A 24,742-nucleotide genomic window follows, 5' to 3' on the forward strand; every position below is an offset into this window, starting at 1 on the left:
CAACAAAACGTTTTGCAAACAACACAAAATGATCGACAATAGCGGGAAGTAGGTGGAATAAAATTGTTGCTGTAAATTTTATTGTTTTGCCTTAACAGTAAATAGTAAATAGGTTACTTTCACAGTTTGATTCACTGCATACTCTCTCTGTCTCTCTCTCTCTCTGCTCTGCATGATATGAGGTTAAATAAGGAAAGATATTTAAATATTGAAGAGTATTTCGGGAAGTAGCAGACCAACAACAGAATGATGCATTCAGACAAACACAACCAAAACGATAATACTTGTACAGCAGGCTGACAGTGACTGATCATTTGTGGAGAGAGGGGAATATGAAACGGACGCCACTCCACACAACAACCCCAAGGCCCACCGAAACGAGCAGGGAGGATCGTCAGTACCCACTAGGGCTGTTAGTTTCATCCGGTCGTTCCGTAGACTCACCGGTAGGAGCACGAGGCTGGTGCTGTTGTTGCTGCTGCTGCGGCTTCGCTGGTACGTTGTTGGTGGTTTCTAGTGACTTCCGTTCGGCAAACGCTTCTCGCTGACGCATTTCCCTAAACTCTTTAAAATCCGCTTCTATGTGCTTCCGGCTCGCAGTCGGCGTCGAAGGGGCACTAGCAAAACCGCCGCCCGCACGCATCTTGGCTGCGTTCTTTGCTTCCTCAGCCGCAGCCTGAGAGGCCATTAGATCACGCACACGATCTTTAACTTTCTTGGTAAAGAATTCTTCATTATCAATGGAGGAATCGGTGGAAGCTGCTGCAGGCGGTGGAGGAGGCACGGGAACGGGACGCTGTTCTGTACAACTTTTCGTCTCTTGTTGTGCTCCAGCGACCCTTTCACCGTGCTTCCGGATGTCTGACTGACTTACACCACCATTCGTAACACCAACCATGTTCGAAGTTTTAACGCTTGACAGGCTAGATCGCTCTATTACAAAATCGTTTTGTTTCGAAACGAAATATTGTTTGGAGTATTTGCCATTGGTCTGCTGGTGGGACTCTTGCAAGGGTAGTGTGATTTGCTGTAGTTCCCGTTCGTATCTGGCCGTTTCTAGCTCCAGCTTGCGAAATTCATCCTGCAGCTCCTGATCTTTCATGCGACTTATTTCTGAACGCAAATCCTCGGTCGTCGGTTCTTGCTTTGACTGTACCGTGGAAGTGTTGTGCGCCAGATTGGAAACACGCTCTGCCCTGGAAGGAGCTGTTGGCTCAACGAACTTGCTGGGACGCTTCTTGCGCGCTACATTGTTCATTCCAGTGTCGGACCCGGTGCGTGGGGTTTCATGGTCAGTATTACGTAAATTTGGGGCTACCCGCAACACGGTGTGTTCGTAACTATCACCCGAGTTCTGTCCACCGTGATCTTCACAGGTCTGTTCTATTTTTGCTTCACGGTCGGCGTTGCCCTCGCCGGGACTGGCAGCATCGGAGCGAACGGGAATGGGATGGTCCGTTTGGTGCCGTTTCGAATCACTGCCGCCCGTCGAGACTGGGGCTACTTTAGCCGAGTTTTGAGTTTTTCCTTGATAACGCTTTTCACTTGAATCCTCGGCGGCGGCACTGTGCGCCTGTATGTATTTCAGCAACGTACTTTGCCCATCGACAGTGCTGCCGTTCAACAACGAATCTTGCTGCTGCTGCTGCTGCTCCACCGATGTTACTGCATCGACACAATTTTCCGCACTATCTTGATCAGCATGTGCATGATCAGTTTGACTAGGATGATCGCTACTAAGAGCTTGAGCATTATTCGCCGACGGGTTATATCCGGCCGTACTCGACGACGAAAGGGCCTCTACGGTTAGAGGGACCAGCTGCTGTGCTGGTGGTGGCGGTGGTACAGGTGGGGTCGGTGCGTCGGATTTGCCGTCTTCTGCAGATACGACCGGATGTTGACCTAGATTAGTCACACTTGCAGCCCCTTGCTTCGGAGGCGGAGGCAACGGGATTGCCGTGCCTGGTGCCACCTGCGCCACAGAACGGGCGGCCGGTGGAGGCGAGGAACGAGCTGTCTGGTTTTCCTTTTGTACAATGATCGCACCAGTAGAGGTGGCGGAAGCAGCAGCAGGAGCAGCAGCACGGAATTTGTCTCCGGGGTGCATGGTTTGCTCGATCACCGACGGTGTTTTCCCGACCCGAACACTATGATTCACAGTGCAATCGATACCGAACTTTGCTGCACAATCACGATCGATCACCGAGGACGGCGGGTCCTTCAAAGGCTTGATGACATTTTCATCATTACTGACGACAGCCGACGTGCGATCACGATCGGCAACTAGAACCGAAGCGCTACTACGTTCGACGGTGGACCACCCTACTACTGTCGAGTCTGGTTCGCCGTTGCTCTCGAAAGTGTGTCTCTGCTCGCTCATGTTCTCAGCAGCATCCGAGACCTCGTCGTGACGCTCTTCACGGTGGCCCGTTTCAACGTCACCAGCAGCGGTGGTAGTTAACGCACACCCATTCGCAAGATCGTCAACAGTGCCAGAGTCCGACATTTGGGTTCGTTGTAGATTGTCCTGTTGCGCAAGCGCCGCACGATCTTCACTGAGTGTAGGAAGATTTTCCCCCAAACTTCGACCGTCGTCGGTGGGGACATGGTTTTGCACAGTGCCGTCGGAAGAAGCTGGTGGTTGCTCTTCATCCTCGGTTGTTTGGCGCAGGTCTTCGTTGCTCAGAGAAAGAGTAGAATTTGAAGCATCCCCAACAATTACACAGTGTTGCTGATTTGAGTCGCTGTCAGGATCAGGATGAATCGCATTGTCGCTGTCGTCTTCGATATGGTCGATGAAAACTAGATTCTCAGGATCAGGATGCCCTTCCTGCTCCAAATCGCTAAGGTCATCGAGACTGCTCGAGTTGGATCCAATGTTGACTACTTCGACCTGCAATACTTCACTGCTGACTATTTCCGTGGTGCAGATACTTCGGAACTCGGTCGGTGCGATATTGCTCTCCCTGGCGTCCACCAGCATACACGTCGTTGGAACCTGCTGTTCGCTTGGTTGGAACTGTGGTGCAGCATTTTGAATCGCCGAGGTTCCACGTCGTCGTTTTCTCTGCCTTCGGTAGCGTAGAAAATCGCGCAATACATTCACAGAGTTGAATTTGGTAGTAACGCACTCGGCACCGTTCTCGTCTCCACTTGTTTTGTTCACTTTCGTCGATTTGCATTCCTTCTGGGGCAATGGTCTAACGGTGGCGCTATCGGACGATGGCAGAATGTGTGAATTTTCACCGTCGCTACAGTCGGTGTGTTCCTCTTCGCGTATAATTTCCAGCGGTCCACCACGGGAAGGCTGCACTGCAAGAGGAGTATGATAGTAGGTGGACACACTGGCAGAATTTGTAATACCTTCGTAGTTTCTTATCGCTGTCGATGCTGATGCTGTACCGAGCGTTTCTGCGCCGTATTCGACAGCATTATCGTAATTGTCATCGAGCTCTTCGATCGTTATCGATGGAGGGCGGTAATGCTCCGAATGGCTGGCCGTGGATGAATGGGCATCCTCTTGCTTTGCCGTGGGCGAATCTACACGATACGCAGTACACTGTGGTGGGCTTGAACGATGATGGGGCTGATCCATGCCGCTGTGGTCTAGCTCCAAATCAGCTGTTTTACTTTGCCGCAGCGCCGATGTAGATTCATGGTCGTCACTAGATTGACTACGACGGCTGCTGCCGATACACGAACTGCACCTCATGTTTTCCGACTCGATGTGACAACTCTTCCTACGTACACACGGCCGCAACTGTGCATTCGCACACAGCCAAGCACTTGTGTGAATGCTATCGTATCTGTGACCTATCGTATCTGGGACCGAACCAACACACGATTGTACCGCAATCTGCCGCCGCGTATATTTGGTGGTGTGCTACACTGTCAACCATTATCAATGTCACTGTCTCGCGCGAATAAAAGAATAACGAAACGCGAACCGTGCGTAACGGGCGCGAATGATGAATTTGGATAGGCTTGTCGGATTAGTAGCGACAAATGCAATTGTTGTTAGAAGCTGCCGTGATTTGAGCACGGCACACCACTGTTTTCACCAACACCACCTCATTACCTATCTAGCGTCGTCCATATCACACACAAAATCCATGCCCTCGCGAAGGAAGGAAGAAGCGCAGCGTTACTACCTCGCCTGCTGATTATTTTAGCGCACACACGATCGAATGTGCTAACGACAAGCACCAACGCACGGCACCGCTTTTTTCAAACATTGGTCTAACGAAATTCTCGCATTTGGTTCTCGCGTCTGTTCTGGCACGTGACATGAATCAGCGGCGGATAATTTGCCACCAAGCGTACGCCGCACTACATTGCTGTAATTATGATGAACTATGGCGGTAAGATCGATCCGATGGAGCAGGATCGCTATCCGATATTATTGATGAAAAACAGACATTGCTTTGGACAGATGTATCCAAGCCAAATACGCCACTGCCAAGCTCTTGAACACACTACTAGTGGGCAACCGACGAGCGAGATTTTAGAAAAACTCCACACAAACGCTTGTGATAAAATATGAATTGTTTCTGGCACTTTAGCAATCTCGCATCGGACCGACTACAAGAAGCCGGCAATGTTTGACGGTTGTATCACGCACCGGCGGCAACCAAGACTGAGAAAGGTTTGCTAAACCTAAACCCGGGGCGATACACAAAGGCACTAAGTGTTTTCTATCTCGGGCATCGCGCCGGCAGTCAGATCTTTCGGCCTAGCCAGACGGTTTGGGAGTAAATGTGAAATGGAGCGATAGAATGGCAAAGAGTTGTTTTCTTCCTTTTCGAATTCCACTTGTGTATTTGTCCCTGACCACTCCACGCCAGCTTCCCCTCGGTGGGTTTGCTGCACGATCGGCTTTTCTCAAGCTGTGATGAGGTGGATTTTCTCGCTTCGCTTCGGGCTTGCTCCTTGCATACGCGCGCATAAGCGATTATGAGGCTTGTTGCCTCGTAGTTATTTTGTTGCGTGGCGCTGTGTGGAAGGATCGCGACATTAATTTCACTACGTCTAATTGAACGACAGCACACGCACGCATTGCACACAACCCGCGGTCACTATACAGCTTCACTTTTTTCATTAACAACTACGACCGAGTCGGCATCGTGGACTGTGGCTTAGGACGGTTAGAACGTACGGGTTTGCCCGTTTCCCCCCGAGCTGTTATCAAATTTACTGATAAGCGGCTACACCGTTGCTCCGCGATTCGCGTTGCTGCTCCCTGGGTGAGACGTGCGTTTTGTCCACGTTGCACGCTCGCGTTTAGGGGCGTAGAACGGGGAATTTTAAAGTCAACTTTTTATTGCTACGGAACACGTTATCGGAGCGAGCAACAGATGCTACTGGCACCAATATCGGGGCAGCTCTTTAAAACTGGTGGCACCTTTGCAGCGAAAGGTTCGAGCAGTTGTGTATGGTATGCTTGGTGCGGGAACTGTTGTACAAATAGATTTAATGTTCCTAATAAGAAGACTGTAATCGCGTGTACGAAAGTAAAACATTTCAAGTTGAAGAAAACTGTGATACTTGAGCTGGTTTCAATATCTTAAAGTTAGTATTTTATACATAGACGTTTCAGTAATTTGCTCAGAATTGGTTAGTGGAGTATAGTTAAATTACTTGACGTATCCCACCAAATTGGCTACTGATATGACTAAAAGTCAGTTCGTTAGAACATGAGTCACAAAAAAAGAAAAGCATGGTGATATCCATGTCTTATTTATCTTTTTTTATCCGTGAACAACGGCCTCAGCCGTTTTCCCGAATATCTGTGTCTGCACATTGCCTAAATTTAGGCGTAGATCGATTCTTCACACTGTACGAAAAGTGCGTAGCATTGCGCTTGCTTAAGACTTGCTTGATCGAACCGTTGTTTTGTTTCTCACCCTACACAAGCATAGCCTCGAAGGAAGCACCATTTTTTGTTATATACGGTTATTAGAAAACCCCTCAAAAACGAGAAAAACGAGTTGCTTAAAATTCTACCAACAACTGAACTGACTGCACACTGTCAGCCACCGAATTAGCAATGGGTAGCGTAGATTCATGCGCCCTCGGCAAACTTCAGGAGAATGAGAGAATGAGCGTTGATCCAGTGGTGTGGCGAGCGTTCACAGCTACGGCACGCTAAATATGCATAAGTGATTTTACATGCAAAGCAAATTTGTACTTATGCTTTAAAATCTGTCCGGTCGGCCAACTCTGTCCGATCGCGATCGTGGTGGTCAGCACACAGATGACATCACTACACTCCTCTCACATGTGTTAACAGATTTCCAGCACAGCTTCGAGCGCAGAATCTAAATAGTGTAGTGCGCTCGCACACAGCTGTTGATGACGCTGGCCCACAATTTCACTCTATGCACCAACAGATACAGATGCAGTTCGCAAAGCACCAACACATACACTAGGGGTTTTAGCGTCAATTGTGGGGCTTAACCAAAGTGACGAACCGAACAGAGCCCCTAACTGGATTAATATTTTTCTTCTTTGCATGTAGATTTATTCCATCGAAATGACATTCGCTGGCGGTCATTAGCCGCTTCATAGCGCTTCGCTCGGCTAATGATATGCGTGTGTAGAGTGGACATCTTCCGGTTGGATAGCAAGTGCCAACGTGGTATGCAGGTGACTACCGGTTTCATCATTTGTGTCTATTTTCTACTTTATCTCGGGACCGATCGCTATAGATAACAAGTAGTGTGATTCCATAATTTCCTGTTGCGGCATTCGATCTACTACACCGAAGGTTGTGGATCGAATTTCAACCGGATCGGTAACAAACACCTGAGTACCGCTAACGAGGTGGTAAAAATGTGTCTAGTAAGCCATTGCACGACAGGCCTCATGACCTAGCAGCTCGTAAGCCACAGAGAAAGATAGTGCAGCAAGGAAACGGAGGGTGTTGTCACATTGGTTTCATGTCTCGCGATCGCTCTTCGCGTGTAGCGTTCGATCGCGACTGGTAGCGCTGGGCAGGATCGTACTCCGTACCCATGCATCGCTGTGTTGTTACGTACAAAAACCGGCACTGACGGTTGGGCTTTTTTTCCTATGCTTACGAGCACCACAAATCTTGAAACGCACACACTGCTGCTGGCCGGAGTAGAAATACTGGTGATTTATGCAAATCATCATAATATATTCGAAGTTCGATTTGAAATGTCGTAAGGTTGTGACTGTTGTGTGATATGCCGCTATCCACCATTAGAGAAAGCGTATGTGCTGGCTAATCATCTGCTAGCACCGCGGCGATCGTTTAAAATCCCGACAGTGTAACGTAGGTTATGTGTATCGAGGTTAGCAATAACAGCGACTGATGATGGAGCAGATTAACCGTCAGTAACGATCTGCAGGGAACGTGACGTGTCCCCAGGTCTAAGGCTAGATAAAAAAATCAACTACAACAACTACCTTCAAACAAATGCCGTTCCCAGTGGAGATGTGATGCTCGTTTAACAATGCTGCAAATAAGTTCTGCATGAATGCATACTCGCGATTGAAGAAACTAATAGAACGGAAACGCAGCCGGAACGCGCGAACGATAGTGAGTCTTCTGAACACTGGTTCGGTGAGGAATGCACTGGTTGTTGTGGGGTTTCGTCGATCACAGATCACAGAAATGCAGCAATGAGCTACGCGTTACCAACAACACGACGGCACAGCACAAGAACCAATGTCGGTAGATTTCGAAGATCCCACTGTTGACACTCTTATGTTATGGTTAAGGAAATCACTCGCAGCATAACTGGAAAATGGTGGGTCGTGTTGTTCTGTACACACGCGAGCTCGACACGCGCGCGCGATTCTGCTGGTCCGAACGGTTTGAACTTTATCGTTCGAGCTGTAACGCGATACTGTGCGCGACTGGTTTCATCGTCGACTTCACCGTGGTCGTCGTCGTCGTCGTCGAGGCACACGCTGCCGATCGCGCTGTGATGCTAGATTGGTGTATGGTGGCCTCTCTGGGTTGAATGCTGCTGTTTGTTATTGTCTCTCCGCCACATCCTCTCTGCGAGGCGCGCTTGTCTATGCCCCAAACCACCAGCTCCACCCTCCTCCCCCTCGCCCTTCGATGATTTGACCGATTCTGCGGGTTGGCGAGCTGTACGTACACAATGCCCCGCGATCCGTGCTTTATCGCACACACATCCGCACAGAGGGGTTAGCATCGATTTGTAGTACCTCCCGGCTGGCGGAGTCACTGATTTTTATAAACTAACGTGTAAGTGATATAATAAACCACGTTCGTAAGGTTGTTGTTTTCTCTAACCTGGAAGCTGCTCATGTGACACAACTTGTTAATGAGTTTGCTGAGTACTAGCGGCAAACGATACACTACACGCGCCCAGAACGACAGTGATCATGTGTGTGGGGGTTTGGGCAAATCTGCGATCACAGTTCTCTCGTGGCTTATGGGCTAGTGTTGCACTGCCGTCGTAAAAAAAGGCTATCTGTGTATGCGAGCGGTTCCAGTCGTCACACGTTCGCTCTCGACGAACCCAATCGCCCTCTAATGGAGTTTAAGTTATGCTTTGGCTACATTCATACATTCCTGCTCATTTGTGTAGTTGGGGGCGAAAGCGAGAGACCACTGTGTCAGCCGAGCCTAAAGAGCGTCGGTCGGGCGATTGTTGTGTTAATAGTCATTAAATGGACGCACACACAAATGCAATGCACACCCCAGTGCGGAACATTATGCGTTCTAAGTGTTGGAAGCAGTGCGAGAGCCTCTGCAGCGCGACAGCCCTGTGTGAGTGCCGTTTGGTGAGAACAGACAGCGAGCAACCCTCTTCTCTCAGGATGGTGGTGAATATCGCGCGACCGATCAACTCCATCAGAGGGCACCAAAACATGACTTTATGCATGTGTGTGCTGTGGCGCGATAGTCACAGACAGACGATTCGTATTTGACCATTTCGTTGCATGTTTGTTTTCATTTCCATTTCGTTTGACCGATGACTTTGTCCGGAGGGTGGGGAGGGAGGGGGTTTACTGAAGGGTTGCCTTCCCCCATGTTGAAGGTGGAGTTCATTGTGTTCCGAGGGGGGAATGCGTGACAATAGGAGTAGCAAAAAGCCAAACAGAGATGAGTATTGTGGCTGGTACTTGATCATCCGTTCGACCGTGTGATCGATACTGGAAAATGGGTTGAATAAATAGGAAGCAGGGAGGTTTTTGGGTGGGGGGCAGTATTGTGTTAATCAATACGGAAGGGTGTGGTTTAATTTTTGTAATGGTTGTAACCGTTCGAAGCGATTGTAATGAAAATGAATTTAGATCTTAGTAAAATGTTTGAGGCTTAATGGCCTCCCAAAATACATGTAATTGATTCCAATACAACTCTCGGATGGGTAACACAATAAATATAATATTAATAAATAAAAGGAAAAGCAACAGGCTCTCCTTCCAGACACAGCGTCATACCAGTTTTTGGAGCAATCGCATGCCGCAAACATGAATTGCACACGCAATCAAGCGCAAACGATTTACATTTGATTTGGATCAATGCACAGCGTCATTTGGTTGTAGGTAGTGAAAAGTAACGACACAAACGCACTGATCTACGGTTAGTCAGCACCCTTCGAGCGTTTGGCGAACCTTTCAGACGATCCGTATGCATAGCAAAACAAAATTAAATTCGGCTGTTTGTTCTACGCTCCACCGTGGATTGCGATTTGAAAAGTAAATTTATTTTGCCCAGGCAGTACTTTTTATATTGCCAACCTTCTGATCACTCACGCTGGGTTCTGCGAGTTTAGTACAAATTCGAAACGGCAGCTTTCGATACATAGAGTTTGCTTTTTATTGTATTTATTTGACGACATTTGTCACGCACCAATAGGTTGAGTTGGTCAAGCAAATATGCCGCAGCGAATCACTACAACGCTGCCACATTGAGTTCAGCTGGAGGGAAATCCAGCATGGAATGTTATGGAATTAATGCTCCGGCGAATGAAGCATAGCATGGTGGCACCTTCATCAGCAAAGGCAGCATGATGTGGAAAAATGGGAAAAAGAGACACACTCGATGGAAATCGATTCCGAGTACCGTGTTTGAGTGTGTGTACGGTTTCCGGATTCCGAATGTCGGGAGTGTATCATTGCAACAGAACAGTTTGATTGTAATTTTTGTGATGAGATGTTTGGCTGGGTAGACACAGAGCCGGAACAACATCGGTTAGAACACCTGTACCTGTATGGCGATTTGCTTCAATTTTAACTTAAATCAAAACCAATTTATAGGTGGGTAATAACTCTGTGTAACTGATCAGTATAATGATCAATGTATGATCCTATCTAAATAAAATGGTTAAATGTTTGTGGAGCATTGAATCTATTTGTTCGGTCAATGAGCGTCTGTTTGTCAGCTCTTGTCTCCTCTTTATCTTGCACAGCTCTGCACAAGCATCAAATTGGGGTTTTAAATTTAGAATTTTCCGATTGAAATCACGCGAAGGTAAAATTGCCGATCGATCGCATTCGAAACGGGAGGAAAAGGCTTGGCTATTTCGAACAAGTAACAACGCTATTTAGGTGTGTCCCATTTTTACCATTGTGGATAATACCCTTCAATATTGTTTCGTTGTGACGAGCTTTTCCGTCCTGCAAGCACGAGCCCATTTGCCATTGTGTATTTTGTGTTTGAAACATGCTGGTAAACAGACCCACATGCCTGCTCGCCAGTCTGCTAAGCTGTAGCGCTGGAGGTACGTAGTGTGCTTCCGTAGTACCGCGTCAAATTATTCCATTGTGCTAGGTTCTCCGATGGCGTGTTTGAGCATGGTAGCTGTAGCATTGACGTTGGTAGCATGAATAAAACTACGAAGGCTAATCGAATATTTTGAAGAACATTATTCCAACTTCTCACTGACATAGAAACAACTAGCTAGACGTCGATCTGATGTCTGCATAGATCATCAACATTTCAAATGGTATATGATCCAATGGCTATATTGATCCATTCCTTACCCATACGAGTTCCACTGCTCAGTGCAATAAAATCGCATGTACTTCGTTGCGGTTTCGGTCCTCGTTTCGGCGTTTGTTTTTGCCGCTCTTGGCGGATTTCCTGGTGCTGCTGCTGCCTGTTCTGTAGAAGGTCACGTTTCTTCACTTTATGCTTTCGTTCGATCGCATACTTGCCATTCCCATGGCTAGGGTGTGCAGTGCTCACGTACTGGTGAAATGATCGGTAAAAGCATCGATCGTGATCGTCGGGCACATTAGACGCGGAGCTTACGGCGATTGAGAAAGCTCGTAGATCACTACTGTTCTTTTTAACACTTTCATCGGTGGTGGTGATCGTTTCTGTAGTCGTAGTTGCAATTAACGGCAACGACGGCTTGCGGGTGCACCAGTACGGTGAGGAGGATGGCGCACTCGGAACCTCATCGAAGGCACGATAAACCTGATGCTGTGTACTGTCCGGCGCTACCTTCAACCGATGTCCCGGTCCAAGATTGTGCAGAATATTGCCGCCAATGCGCTTCAAAAACGATACGGGTCGATTCCGGGACGGTTTCGCACATGGATCACCACTGGCACAATTGTCTGCGGTACCGTAAACTTCACTTTTATACTTCTTCAATCCACAACTGAGACAGTCGTAACCATCCAACCGTTTCCGGATGGTGTTATCCGACTCGGAAGTTAAGCACAATGGTGATGGACATTTCAGCTTCATGCTTAAAATTTGCTCGTGTAATAATGTTTAGCAAATTGTTGAGTGATTGAGCAAAAATATGTTCTTTCAAGCGAAATCACATTAGCCGTTCACATCCCAGTCACACCAGGAACTCAGAAGCCGACCGTACCGCGCGAAGGCCAAACTTTCAATGAAAATCTAGCACAGTCCCTATGCTCCTCGACCTACTGCTGGTGTCACTATTTCTTAAACTTTGAACCACCTCTTCTAACAACCTGGTGGGCATCCGGGCGTGCTAAAAAGAAACCCTACGAAACAGAATACAACCGCTGCTGCTGCTGCTGCTTGTTCATTCATTTGTATGTTGTTTCGTTGGGTAAATCGTGGACACATAAATTGAGCCAGCATAAGCTTCAAGTCACTCAAGAACGACAAAACAATCGAAAGGAGAATCAGATCTTAAACCGTCGCTACAACTTTCTCTCTCTTTTCATTGTGCACGTGCGTCGTGCCTTTTCCTTCTGATTTAACCCTGTATCATACCATCACAAAACAAAAGTTTAATATGTGCGACACACACGTTCAATTTGCCCTTGGGTGTTGTGCAAGACGTTACGCATGATCGATCATCAGCGGCAGTATAGGCCGATCTTTTCGACTTGGAACACAAATGTAACACAACACCAATGCAGTTTGGTGTGAGGCATGGCATCGCTAAAAGATGTTTTAAGTTTAATATGAATTTAATTGAAGACCAATAGACAGTAAAAATTACCTTACACTCATGATTTACCTTTTTTGGATTTTCTTTTAAAAAGGGTTTGTTGCAGATGACTGTCAGATGCACTGTTAAGAAGCAAAACAAACAACATTTTTGAAAGTAATCCATTACATTATTGCTCCGGTTTCATTTGATGCACATACTTTGCCAACGGCTGCGGAACCATGAGTTGATCAGGTCTAGAATGTTTTCTAAATCGTTTCGAATATTGCCGCACGAATGTTACTAACGCTTCTCTTGAGGATGGTGGCGCACTTTCGTTACCTTCACCATAGTCACTTAGTTTGGCAGAGGATGCTTTCAATTTGGGTAATTTACAAAAATTCAACATTCTGCGTGACGTTTGCACTCGCTCTCGCCAGTAAAGAGTTGCTAATCCGCCTTCAATCAGTTACACTTGAATAATGGAACGACTAATAGAAATGGGCGTAAAGTGTGGCGCTGGGTAGTGTTTCTTTTTTCATTTCGCTTGTCATTCGTGGTCGTACGTAACCCATACTATCGTGTAAATAACTCCACTCAACGCATGAGTTAGTATGATGATAGGAAGATCTTCCGAAGACCACCTACACATGAAGCACTTATTAATGACTATTCAGAAGAAAAATATTGGAAGCAAATCGGTCCATTTTAGCCAATAACCTTTGAGGCTTTCCCATCATGTACAAACTTTGCTTCACATTTTACTCCATCTTAAAATTATATGAATTTTTATTAAAATCAACTAAAACGGGGCTACCTTCCACACACAGAGAACATAATATTTGACCGTGAGTAATTCATCGCAAAGAAATGCCATCCGTTAGGCATGACAAGCCAAAACCGGGAAAAGCGTGTGAATGCCAAACCGTAAGAAAAAGAAGGCAGTGTAAATAATATCATATTTCACGCTTTCGTTCTTAAGAAAATCGATAATGATAATATTGAAAATGTCGCTATAACATCCTTGCTCGATTGCTCTCTAGCTTGCCAAAGAGAAACGGTTACAATATTCGTTTGGCTGCTGAAACTGTTACGCCAAAATGTATGCAATACGTATAACACGCCACAGGCGGGAGCGTGTAATGATCGATTTCATCGAAAGCTACAAGCTTTATTTGCGTTTTGAACAAGGTACAGCGAACGTTTGATAGTTTTCTAGGCAAAATGACCACCAACTAACCATATTTGCACAACTCTTCCATTAAGATGGTCAAGCTTTGCAAGGCACACTTTAAGTTTGTTTTTGCGTATTCGATGTTATTTAAAATCGATACTATTGGGGATACAATCGATGCACGACGGCTTTTCATACTTACATGAAATTGGTGTTCAGCTATTTCTGCACTCTATCATTGCCCGAACCGGATCCTAGGAGTTGTACAATTCTTAACTTTTCTTCTAGCTGCACAGTGGTGAAAGTTGTTTTCATTAACATTCACAACATTCACAAGATTGCTGGAATTGGCTGTATCAGCTGTTAACAACCCGGTACAGTAAACGGTGCACGGATAGAAAGAGAGCGCAAGAAAGCGTACCTATGTTTTGCTAAACAAGAAAACCAACAACTTGCAGGATGGTATGTAAATCACATCCAAAAGCTACTATCTATCACAGAAGATACTGTTTGAAACGATCAATCGTTTAGCTTAGTATTGGCACTACGGTTTAAGGTATATAACGTTTCGTTCTGTTAGTACGGCATTATAAAAGTTGCATTAAACTATCGAGGTACTGTTTACCTTTCGCACTAGCAGCACAAACTGCTGGCCGACTGAAGTCTTATGTCATTTCTTGCGTTTGCGCATTTCAACTCATTCCTGATTTCTTTCATATCTTGAGCCGCTGTTGGGGTCACCCTGTCTACGCAATGTTAAATTTAAACGGTTGGACGACGAAGAATGTGTACGTTAATTATGCATTTATTTTGCGTTTTTGAACCGGTAACCATGTCGGTATTTGTATATTACCAGAGGAATGTGGCATGTGTTGATTTTTTCTTACTGGACTTGCGGAATTCGAGGTGGAATTTGTGATTTTTCTTTTTCAATTCCTTGCTTTGACTGTATGGCTGTTTCTATGTGGAATCAGTAATTACTGATTACTGTAGAGAATTTACTGGATGTGATATCGTGATTGTCTTGCGATAGATGTAACACGTCTGGTTTCTTTGCGAGTGTGAATTCAATTGTCCTTTATTCTTATGCATTAATTAGAGTTCATTACAAATTCATCATGATTCATTTCTACCCTATAAACATTTTCGTAATTCGAACATTCCGGCCACCAAGAATGAAATTCTTTAGAGTAATTAACAAACAAACGTGTTCGAATTATTATTCAGGTGAGGTAGTAGGTAACAATGCTAGTCGTGCTGTCGGTCGCACGATGTACTTGTCAGGTGCCGTTCGTAAAGTGACGACACGGATGACGTCGTCCTTGCCGGGATGGAGTTTAACAATGCGCCCCTTTGGCCACTCGGTGGGATGAGCATTATCTTCTCGTATAAGGACTAACTGATTTTCTTTAAGCTCAACTACTGACCTGCTACCGAACGACGATCGTGCTTGTAATTGTTGTGTATATTCCCTTTGCCATCGTTGCCAAATAGATCGTACATAGCGTTGCACTAACTGATACTCGTTTAAACGATTAGACGCAATGTTAGTGTAATCAATATCGGGAACAGATTGCATGTTACCTCCGATGAGGAAATGGCCTGGTGTGAGCACTTCAAGATCACACGGATCTTCTGACATTGGAACTAAGGGTCGCGAGTTTAAACAGGATTCGATCTGTGTTAATAATGTAAGCATATTTTCGTAGGTTATACTTGTTGTCCCTATGGTTCGCAGTAAATGATGTTTTGCTGACTTGACCGCTGCTTCCCAGAGCCCGCCGAAGTGGGGAGCTCGCGGTGGTATGAAACGCCATATCATGCCGTTCTCCGCACACCAATTGAAGATGGATTTACGATCTTCCTCATTCTGCTTCAGCATTTTGTAGATACGATGTAGTTCATTTGCTGCTCCTTTAAACGTTGTAGCGTTATCTGAGTGCAGCTCCTTCACCATTCCTCTGCGTGCTACGAAGCGACGAAGTGCTGATAGAAATGCGGTTGTTGTCAAATCGCTCACCAATTCAATATGTACAGCTCTGGTTGAGAAACAGACGAAAATTGCAATATACGCCTTGCTTGGACCGCGATTCCGAACATTTGATTTGATTAATAATGGCCCACAGTAGTCAACGCCGCAAATGGAGAATGCTCTGGTTGGGGTCACTCTTGACTCCGGTAGATCTGCAACGCTTTGTTGGACTAATGTTGGTTTGGCCTTGAAGCATTGAAGACAGCGATGGTAGATTGATTTCACTAGACTTCTTCCTCCTATCACCCAAAATCGTTGTCGGAGCGTTGCTAGCAAAAGTTGCGGTCCGGCATGTAATAACCGGAGGTGATATGCTGTTGCTAAGAGAACTGCCATAGGATGGGCGGCAGTTAGCACGATGGGATGTTTAACCGAATGCGATGCTGTCATGTTGCCTAGCCGGCCACCAACCCGAAGCACTCCTGTTTCGTCCAAATATGGTCTCAGCCACTTCAGTCTTGATGCTCGGGATACCTGTCTTCCTGTTGTTAAGGCGTGGATTTCGTCGTCGAACGTATCTTGTTGGGCGAGTTTACATAGGGCGATTTCGGCTTGATGAAGATCTTCAGTTGTGATGGTTGCTTGGACGATATCTGTATCAGCTACATCTCGTTTGTTTTCGGCACGACACCCCTTTGGATGTTGTGAAGAATATGCCTTGGTTCTCAGGCACCGCACGTATTTGAATATGTATGCTACCACACGGCGAAGTTTGTGGTAACTTGAATACCTAGCGAAGAGTGTGTTGGAGAAGGCTCGTGCGATAGTGGTGCAAGTGATGGGTTGAGCAGCCTTCCGCTCTTCATCTGCCAATTCACCTTCATCGTTAGACGGAATAAACGTTGGCCAATTGCTTTCATTTTGTGCCAACCAATGTGGCCCGTTCCACCACCGGTGTCGATTGATCAGATCCTCAGCTTTTATACCACGTGATATATCGTCTGCAGGATTGTCCCTTCCAGGGACGTGCTTCCAGCTCATACCGTCGGTGTCCCGTTGAATCTGTGCCACACGATTAGCCACAAACGGTTTCCAGCGACTCGGCAGTGATTGCAACCAGTATAGTACCGTGGTGGAATCAGTCCAGAAATACACCTTGATGTTGAATCTCGTTGCGTTGATGATCTTCTTGTAGAGTTGTGTGGCTAACCTTGCGGCACAAAGTTCCAATCTTGCTATTGAATGCGTATTTGTCAACGATACGACTTTAGATTTTGCCGTTATTAGTTGTACTGAAACATACTCCTTCGTTTCTGCACGAATGTACCCGCACGTTCCATAAGCTGACTGTGATGCGTCTGCAAACATGTGTAGTTGAACGCTACGTGCTTGCACCAGTGAGACGAATCGAGGTACTCGGACCTCTCGCAATCGGAATATTCCTTGATGGTATTGATTCCACTCCTCCTGAAGCTGTGGTGGCAGCGTGCTATCCCAATCTAACGCCGTTCCGTTCCTCTTCAGAGTCCTTAGACGTTGCATAAACATTTTTGAAATGATTATGGTGGGCCCCAGTAGCCCGAGTGGATCGAAGATCTTCGCGATGAATGATAATGCTTGGCGCTTGGTTAACGACATTGGTGGAGGTGGTAAATCTACTTGAAACCGAAATGCGTCGTTTCTTGGTTCCCAAACCAAGCCTAATGTTGAGACGGAGTGATCTTCTAGCTCGTGAACGGATTGTATTGCTATATTTTCTGCCGGAATGCCTTCTAATGCCTCTGGACAGTTTGATACCCATTTTCTAAGCACCATTCCTGCTGAATTCAGCATTGCAGTTATCTGAGTTACTTTTTTTACCACATCTGCGATATTGCTTGCTCCAGATAGAAGATCATCGACATAGAAATCGTGCAGAACAGGATCGACCGCATCAGGAAAGCTCTGCTGATGATCACGTGCAATTTGTTGAAGTGTTCTGGTGGCTAAAAAGGGTGCTGATGCTGTACCATACGTTACTGTAGCCAGTTCATAAGTAGAGATTGGGTCTGTGGTGGATTTTCTGTATCGTATGCGTAGCAAACTTCGATCTTCGGGGTGATGTAGTATTTGACGATACATTTTTTCGATATCAGCGGCTATAGCTATGGCATGTGTACGGAATCTCAGGATGATGGAAAACAGATCTTCTTGGACAATCGGGCCTACTAGTAATGTGTCATTGAGGGAGTAGCCGGACGAGGTCTTGCATGATGCATCAAACACTACCCTAACCTTGGTAGTGGTACTGGAATCTTTGACGACAGCGTGGTGCGGTATGTAACAATGTGCGATTGTATCATCTACAGGCTCGGGAAGCTTCTTCATGTGACCGAGGTTTTCGTATGCTTCCATGAATGCACTGTAAGCTTTCGCCATTTCAGGATTGGATCTCAATCGACGTTCTACACTCAGCAAGCGCCGATCCGCAATTTCTCGTGACGCACCCAGGGTTGCACCGTTAGTAACATTTCGGGGGAGTCTGACCACGTACCTGCCCGAAGGTTCTCGATTTACTGTTGATGTGTAGTATTCCTCACAGTAATTTTCCTGTACTGAGAATGCTGGTCCGTCATCAACAGTTTCTAGCTCCCAAAAACGTTGTATCATGGCTTCGAGTGGTTCTGATACGATGGCGGCACTCAATAACGCAGTCTTATTGGATGGTGTTTTCTTGTGCGTTGCATTTCCGGCAACCACCCAGCCAAACGGTGTTTCCATAAGCCATGGTTTGCCTGGACCAAGTGCTCGTTTGCGGCCTGTATGCAGTTCCCAGAAGGCCTCCCCACCAATTACCACATCGATCTGGCTTGGAGTGTGGTAATTTGGATCAGCCAGTGTAACGTCAGGAATCTGCCATGAAGAAACATCAATTGGAGCCGAAGGAATGTCTGCTGTGGGTGCCCTTAAAATAAAGAATTCCATTTTAGTGCTGAATTCTTGATTTTGAGATTCAATAGTAGCCACGATAGAGTTTTTAACTTGCTGTACTGCTTGCCCAATGCCAGTGATGACGATGTTGACCCTTTTCTGCGGCGTTTGCAGACGTTTAGCCAATGACTCCGTGATGAAGTTTGAAGTAGATCCGGAGTCTAGCAGCGCTCGTGCTTTGATTTGCTGGCCATGGTCGTCTACAATGGTGATTATGGCGGTTTCTAGTAATACCATGTCGCCTTCCTGGACCTCATCTGATTGTGCTGACATGCTGATTTTTGCCGGAAAATTCGGTTGACCGAAAGGTGTGGTTGTTGGTGCTGGTGATGTAATATGCAGCAGTGTATGGTGACGCGCGTTGCAAAACCGACACGAATATTTTGAATTGCACTCAGGAACCTGATGATCCATTGACAGGCAGTTGAAACACAACCGCAGCTTTGCCACGATGTCCCGACGATCCTTCACCGACTTTCTATCGAATGCTGGGCACGTGCGCAGTGGGTGTCGGTCCGAGCAACCCAATGAACACGATGTTGGTTTCACTGCGACTGTCTTCTCACGCCCTGTGGTCACAGCATAGGATTGCGAACGACGATGTGATGGGGATGATGTAGTTCCTTTGACCACGGCACTCGACTTGTGTTTCACCCCGGCCACCGTGATCGCAACCAGCTCCTTGCTCCTTTCCAGGTTGAGTGTTGATCGTAGAATGCGAACTCTGTCCTGTAAAAAACTGATTAGTTCCGAATACTTATCTTGAGGCGACGTTGACGAGTGTCGTTCCCAAGCCCATAGTGATTCGGAGTCCAGTTTTAAGAACAAGATGTTTATCAGCGGCACGTCCCAAGAATCCACGGGTTGATCCAGTTTCCGAAGTCCATTCACGTTTCTCGTGAATTCGTCCACGAGTGAGGCCAGGTCATCCACGTTGGTTCCGTCCACCGATGGAAGGAAATGTAGTCTCCGGTAGTACTCGCGACACAACATGCGTTTGTTGTCGTATCGTTTCAGAAGCATCTTCCACGTTACGGCATAGTTGTCAGCCGTCAACGATGTGTGCTCGAACGGCCGAGCAGCATCACCTTTCAAGGTACCGAGCAAGTACTGCAGCTTCATGATCGGTGGGATTTCGGGCGAAGAATCGATCATAGCAACAAATCGATCTCTGAAAGTCAACCACTTTGTATCATCACCGTCGAAAGTCGGTAGCTCGACTTTGGGAAGACGAATGTTCACTGTGCTTGAGCTGTTTAGAGCTGCGGTGCTCGAAAGCAGCAATGAATTGTTCACTGTATGGTTCTCCATTGGTTTATGTTTGAGGAAGAAACCACGCAACTTTCTATAACGTTCGTCCATATCACACCTATCGTTGATGCACGCTTCAATAGTATCTTCTTTGTCATCTAGTTCCTCTAGTTTCCCGATCGCGTTTATGAAACTATTATGATGTGAGTCCAACTGTTCTAGGCATGTGGACAACTCATCGACTTGATTTTCATCGTACCTCGACATAAAATCCTCTAATCGCGCAATATATGCTTCGGATTGCCTTTTCTTCAACAGCACATTTTTAATTTTTTTATCCATAGTGAAATATGAAATATTTCGCACTCGATACGCACTGAAAGCTTTGTTGTATGCAAAATTGTACGCAAGTCCAAGTACGCGATTCACTTAGCACGGTTGCAGTAGTAACAACACCTTTACTTTACAAGATGGTGGTGAGATGACGCTATGAAATAGGCGCGCGATGGTGATGAGGTTGTCGACCGAAGCTTGGATAAAGCGACGCTTCCACTAACACAATTATCGAAATATAAAGCGGATGAGAAGGACGATTGTTCACGGAAGTCTGGGTTGACGGAACGCGGTTCACTTTCACACGCGAGCACGGATGACACAAAAACACACTAGTAATCGGCTGGCAGGAAGGTCCGTGATAATGATTGTTCACAATATTGTTCTATCACTGAGCACAGCACTAACGATGTACGAAAGTTACACTCACACGCATATACATACATGCACACTCCGTGGGAATGTTTCGATCTCTTGATGCAGAGTGACCACACACGGATGTTGAAACGAACAGACGCGATGATTCGAAAGGAATTCACGATGGATGGGTATCGTGAATTTTACAGTAGAGTAGGATACTCAATGTTCGTGCCCTTGATAGCGGGGCGATGATTGTACTACACCGTAAGCCTAGTACAACCGGAACTGGCTTGCACAAAACTGGATGAGAATTGGTAACACGTAGTGCCCTAATTCACTATTGTACAAGGATACAAGTCACGACACACGATCCGGTTCGAAGGACCAAAATGTAGAGAATTTACTGGATGTGATATCGTGATTGTCTTGCGATAGATGTAACACGTCTGGTTTCTTTGCGAGTGTGAATTCAATTGTCCTTTATTCTTATGCATTAATTAGAGTTCATTACAAATTCATCATGATTCATTTCTACCCTATAAACATTTTCGTAATTCGAACAAACGTGTATTTCTTAAAACTAGTTAACAGTTCATAAACTATGAAAATAACAAATGTTTTGCTGTTCGCAAAATTGTTACGTATATCATACAGAGTTACTTTTAAGTTCACCCTTGTGATGATGCTGCCTGAAGGATTTGTTAGCGCGGTTAGTGGACATTGTCTATTGTGCTTCATGTTGTGAAAGTTCAGCCGGAAGGGTAACACAATATTGAAAAAGAAAAAGGTTCAATTTGTACTGGAGCAGAGCAGGAAGACAGCGAAAAGCAGAGTTGTTAGAGCATCTTTGTGAAATTTTGAAAACAGAAAAGTAAAACAGAACAAAAACTCAGTAAAACAGAAAACAAATTGAGTGAAACAAGAAAGGAAAAACCGGGGTTTGGAGGAGGATCAACAATAACAACAACAACATCAACAACAACAACTATGTCCATTGTAACATAAACAGTAACAATTGCGATTAATGCGAAACAAAAACGGAAATGAAATGATAAACATAACCAAACAGGTACATCGAGAGCAAACGAAACGAAAACGACGGGGTAGTGGGAGTTGCTTTTTGTGTTGCTTTCTACAAAATATTTAACGAAACAAAAGTTTGTTATAACTGAACTAACCGGTAACTGAATGAAAGTAACAAAACAATGAAGAAGTTAACAGCACGAAATAACACAAACAAGTAGTAACGTTTGATAACGGAAGTAACGGTATAACGGACGTTAATGTAACAAGTTTCAAGTGGTATTTCAGGGATGGAAAAGTTAGAAAAGTAATTGGTTTTTAATCTTTTTTTTGCAAAACTGTAAAAAAAAAAGAAAAAAAGCAATTAGTGCAATGAAGTTTAACGAAGCTCGCTATCATGCATAGCATAACAATTGAACAACCAACGTACGTGAGAAAACCCTAATAATGATGGAACAATTACAATTAGCCAACAACAATCAACAACAGTCAAATCAACAGGAAATGGCGGCGAACGAAACATGATGCTCCAACTCAAACTTAACGATGATATTCTGCTTCTGCTCTTGATGAATGTGTTTTGAATAGAGGATTTAAAAAAGGCACAAGGTCGGCATCGAAACATGGCGGAAAAAGAATTTTAAAATTGATCCTGATGCGATAAGCACTGTTGAATTTAAACCTTCCTGAAAGCGCTATGTGTACTGTAGAAATCCAAGGTACCGAAGATGTGGGCAGTCTTCAAAGCTTTTATGGCGATGGCCAAGTGGCTTGCGCTTGAAGCGTTCCAGTAGCAGCTGCAGTCTGTTGTGTCCATCCTTTCCACTTTCACTGTTAGACGGTGACGGGTCAGAGAGTGTATCTTAAGGAAACAGTCACGTCATGTTATGATTTTTCTAACATCTTTCCCACGACTTATACCGTAATGCTCTGTCCGTACACTGTGTTCCTTGAAGTAGTAGCGGGTTTTTCTGGTTCCAGTAGCCATTTTGAATTGCGTTTTGTATTACTCTCCGAATATCCTTTGATTCAAGCATCTATCTTCGGATCTTCACTAATGCGATCTAGTGCGACCGTGTGAGGATCGATTACAATTATCGTGCTCAAGTTGGTGTGGTGCTGGGCCAAACATGTACATACTGCACTGTTTGAAGATATTTCCATTCATGGTGACAACGTTGAAAAGGATCTGAAACGAAAAATGCGATCAATACGATAAGTGTGATTTGAAGACTATTTCTTAGGTACATTACGGCTATTTCAGATTTTAATAATATTCCGTTAAACAACGGGTTTGTTTCACAAATTCCAAGCACATAAGACCTACCTAGTTGTTCTTCAGATGCACAGACAATCCATATCCAGTAGAAGAGTTTAAGGAAAATCCTTTCTCCACATATCGGCGATATCGACGAATAGTTTCATCAACTGTTAGCACTTTCACTCAACTTTCGTTCAATACTTGTGTGGGTTATCGTTAGCCTTTCTTGCTTGTCACACATACTGCACACACTGTAGACTCCAACAGAGTCTTGGCTCGGCTTGGCACTGATTCGAAAGTCACATCAGGCACGCTTGTGTGTACCAGTGGCTCCTGGCTGAAGAGAACTTTACTGCACGATGGTTCAAACGATTCTGGACGATCGATGCCGGGCGCCGTGGGCTTAAATAGGTCGACCTCTGTGCATTTCCACCAGCGTTGGTCCCTTCGCCAGGGTACCAGCATGTGCAAAGTGGTGGCAAACACCAACACACCACCATTGTCACACGGCATGCCCAAAGCACAACGACCCTTCCCTAATGATCAGCTTTATGCTTCCCTGCATTACTTTTTCTATTGTGCGCTGTGTGCATCGTAACGCCGGGTGCATGTCAGATTGCGTCGTACGCTCATCATAAGAATCCAGGGGAATTTCTTTATTCCTTGCCCTTAGGGTTCCAGCAACCGAAGGCTTTGATTCACGGTACAATCGAAGAATCAGGAAAAGAAAACACGTCTTGCGAGAATGTGCGAGGACGGGTGGAAGGAACTGTTACACAGCCGAATTAAAAGGGAACAGTTTAAAGCTCACCATGGTCCTGGGCTGGAAGGGATAAACAATAGAGCCAAGAATTGGAAATCCTGGGAAAATTTTCCCCCTAGCAATTACAGTTAGGACGAATTAATGATATGCCGTAAGCCCTGCCAGTTGGATGAAAACCGACTTCTTGCGATATTGAGTTCGGTTGGGTGTGTAACATAATTTTGATCTACTTGCATTACGCTCAGCTTCTGGTATGAATAAAACACCCGCATTTTGTTGTCCATTTTTCCACAAGTTTGGGGGAAGTTTTGAAAGAGAAAACAAATAAGAGAACCTTAAAGCCGGCGTTTCCTATGCTCTAGATCTTTGAATATCCGCAAATTGAATCACAAACTGGTTAGGCTAAGCGCTAAGCTAGCTATCTGAAGAAGAACATGTCTTGGCAGCAAAAGCAGGACACATAAATTTCTCCGTTTCTCACCCTTCACGGGAAATGAAGCGCAATCACAGCGGATTATTTCCCTTACAACTTGAGGAAAATGTGCCAAGGGTGTTTCCCCCTAAGCATACCTGAGCCATGCATTATCTGCACGGGAAGAATTGCGCATCAGCAAACAGAACGGAACCGTTTTCTTCAACTTGAAGGTAAGGCACAGACATACACACACGCACATAAAAACATGATATGGGAAGTAGCGAAAGAGGCCATCTGTTTCCACGCGTTGTCAAGAAAAGGTGTGCCGAGTGGAAGACAAGATGGGAAGGGATGTCCTTCCCATGGTTAATATTTCGACCGTGTCCAGTTTTGCAGCGGCAGGACCAGTTTTGGAATCTCCAGTGTTTTGAGATCAAAGGAAATGCATCCTAAAAACCGTTACAACGTTGGGTAACATAATATCCCCGTTGATCGCCATTTCACAAGCCCCGGATAACAGTTTCGCTTGCTCAGACGCTTGTCGCCTTGTGGAACTTATGAGCCTGATTTTAGGTTTTGGAATTGCAAATTGATCAAGCTCCTCAAACACAAAACCCAACCCGAAATCCCCCAGCAGTGGTGGGTAAATGAATGATGCAACAAGTACAACGCGGTGGAAAATCGATTTCCGTTGCTGTTGAAAGGTTTCAGGCTTGTGAAGACTCAGCCCGCAAATTGCTTCAGTGCAACTGTTGCTGAACTGCGTGAATGTTTATTCCAACTGGGCTGCCTTGTGCCTTATATTTCCTGTGCTTAGTTAGAACAGTTCAAACATGTTTCGATCAACCGAAA

At 45.5% G+C, this 24,742-nt stretch overlaps 1 protein-coding gene and 1 long non-coding RNA gene across 12 annotated transcripts in view; both read right to left on the bottom strand.

Annotated features, from left to right (window-relative positions):
• The window catches only part of LOC118513600, a 31,983-nt gene extending 19,141 nt beyond the window's left edge, over positions 1-12,842 (bottom strand). For 6 of the 11 annotated variants that reach the window (XM_036059628.1, XM_036059625.1, XM_036059626.1 and 3 more), the window contains exons 1-2: positions 3,364-3,910; positions 445-3,312 (exon numbers count right to left, since the gene is read on the bottom strand). In XM_036059628.1, the coding sequence (XP_035915521.1) occupies positions 445-3,312; positions 3,364-3,712 (3,217 nt within the window). In that variant the 5' untranslated portion in view covers positions 3,713-3,910. Of the gene's footprint in view, positions 1-444; positions 3,313-3,363; positions 4,073-5,052; positions 5,132-12,458; positions 12,512-12,589 lie in introns of those variants that run through there. The other 5 variants (XM_036059621.1, XM_036059629.1, XM_036059620.1 and 2 more) reach the window with 5 other exon arrangements.
• Positions 12,843-21,102: 8,260 nt separating this feature from the next.
• LOC118513611 lies at positions 21,103-23,104 on the bottom strand. The gene is made up of 2 exons (XR_004906494.1): positions 22,779-23,104; positions 21,103-22,640 (listed from the first exon to the last, which is right to left on the bottom strand). It is a non-coding gene; the product is annotated as an uncharacterized LOC118513611 (long non-coding RNA).
• Between the last annotated feature and the right edge of the window lie 1,638 nt (positions 23,105-24,742).

This window comes from Anopheles stephensi, chromosome 3 (genome assembly GCF_013141755.1).
Source record: "Anopheles stephensi strain Indian chromosome 3, UCI_ANSTEP_V1.0, whole genome shotgun sequence".
Classification (NCBI taxonomy): Eukaryota; Metazoa; Arthropoda; class Insecta; order Diptera; family Culicidae; genus Anopheles; species Anopheles stephensi.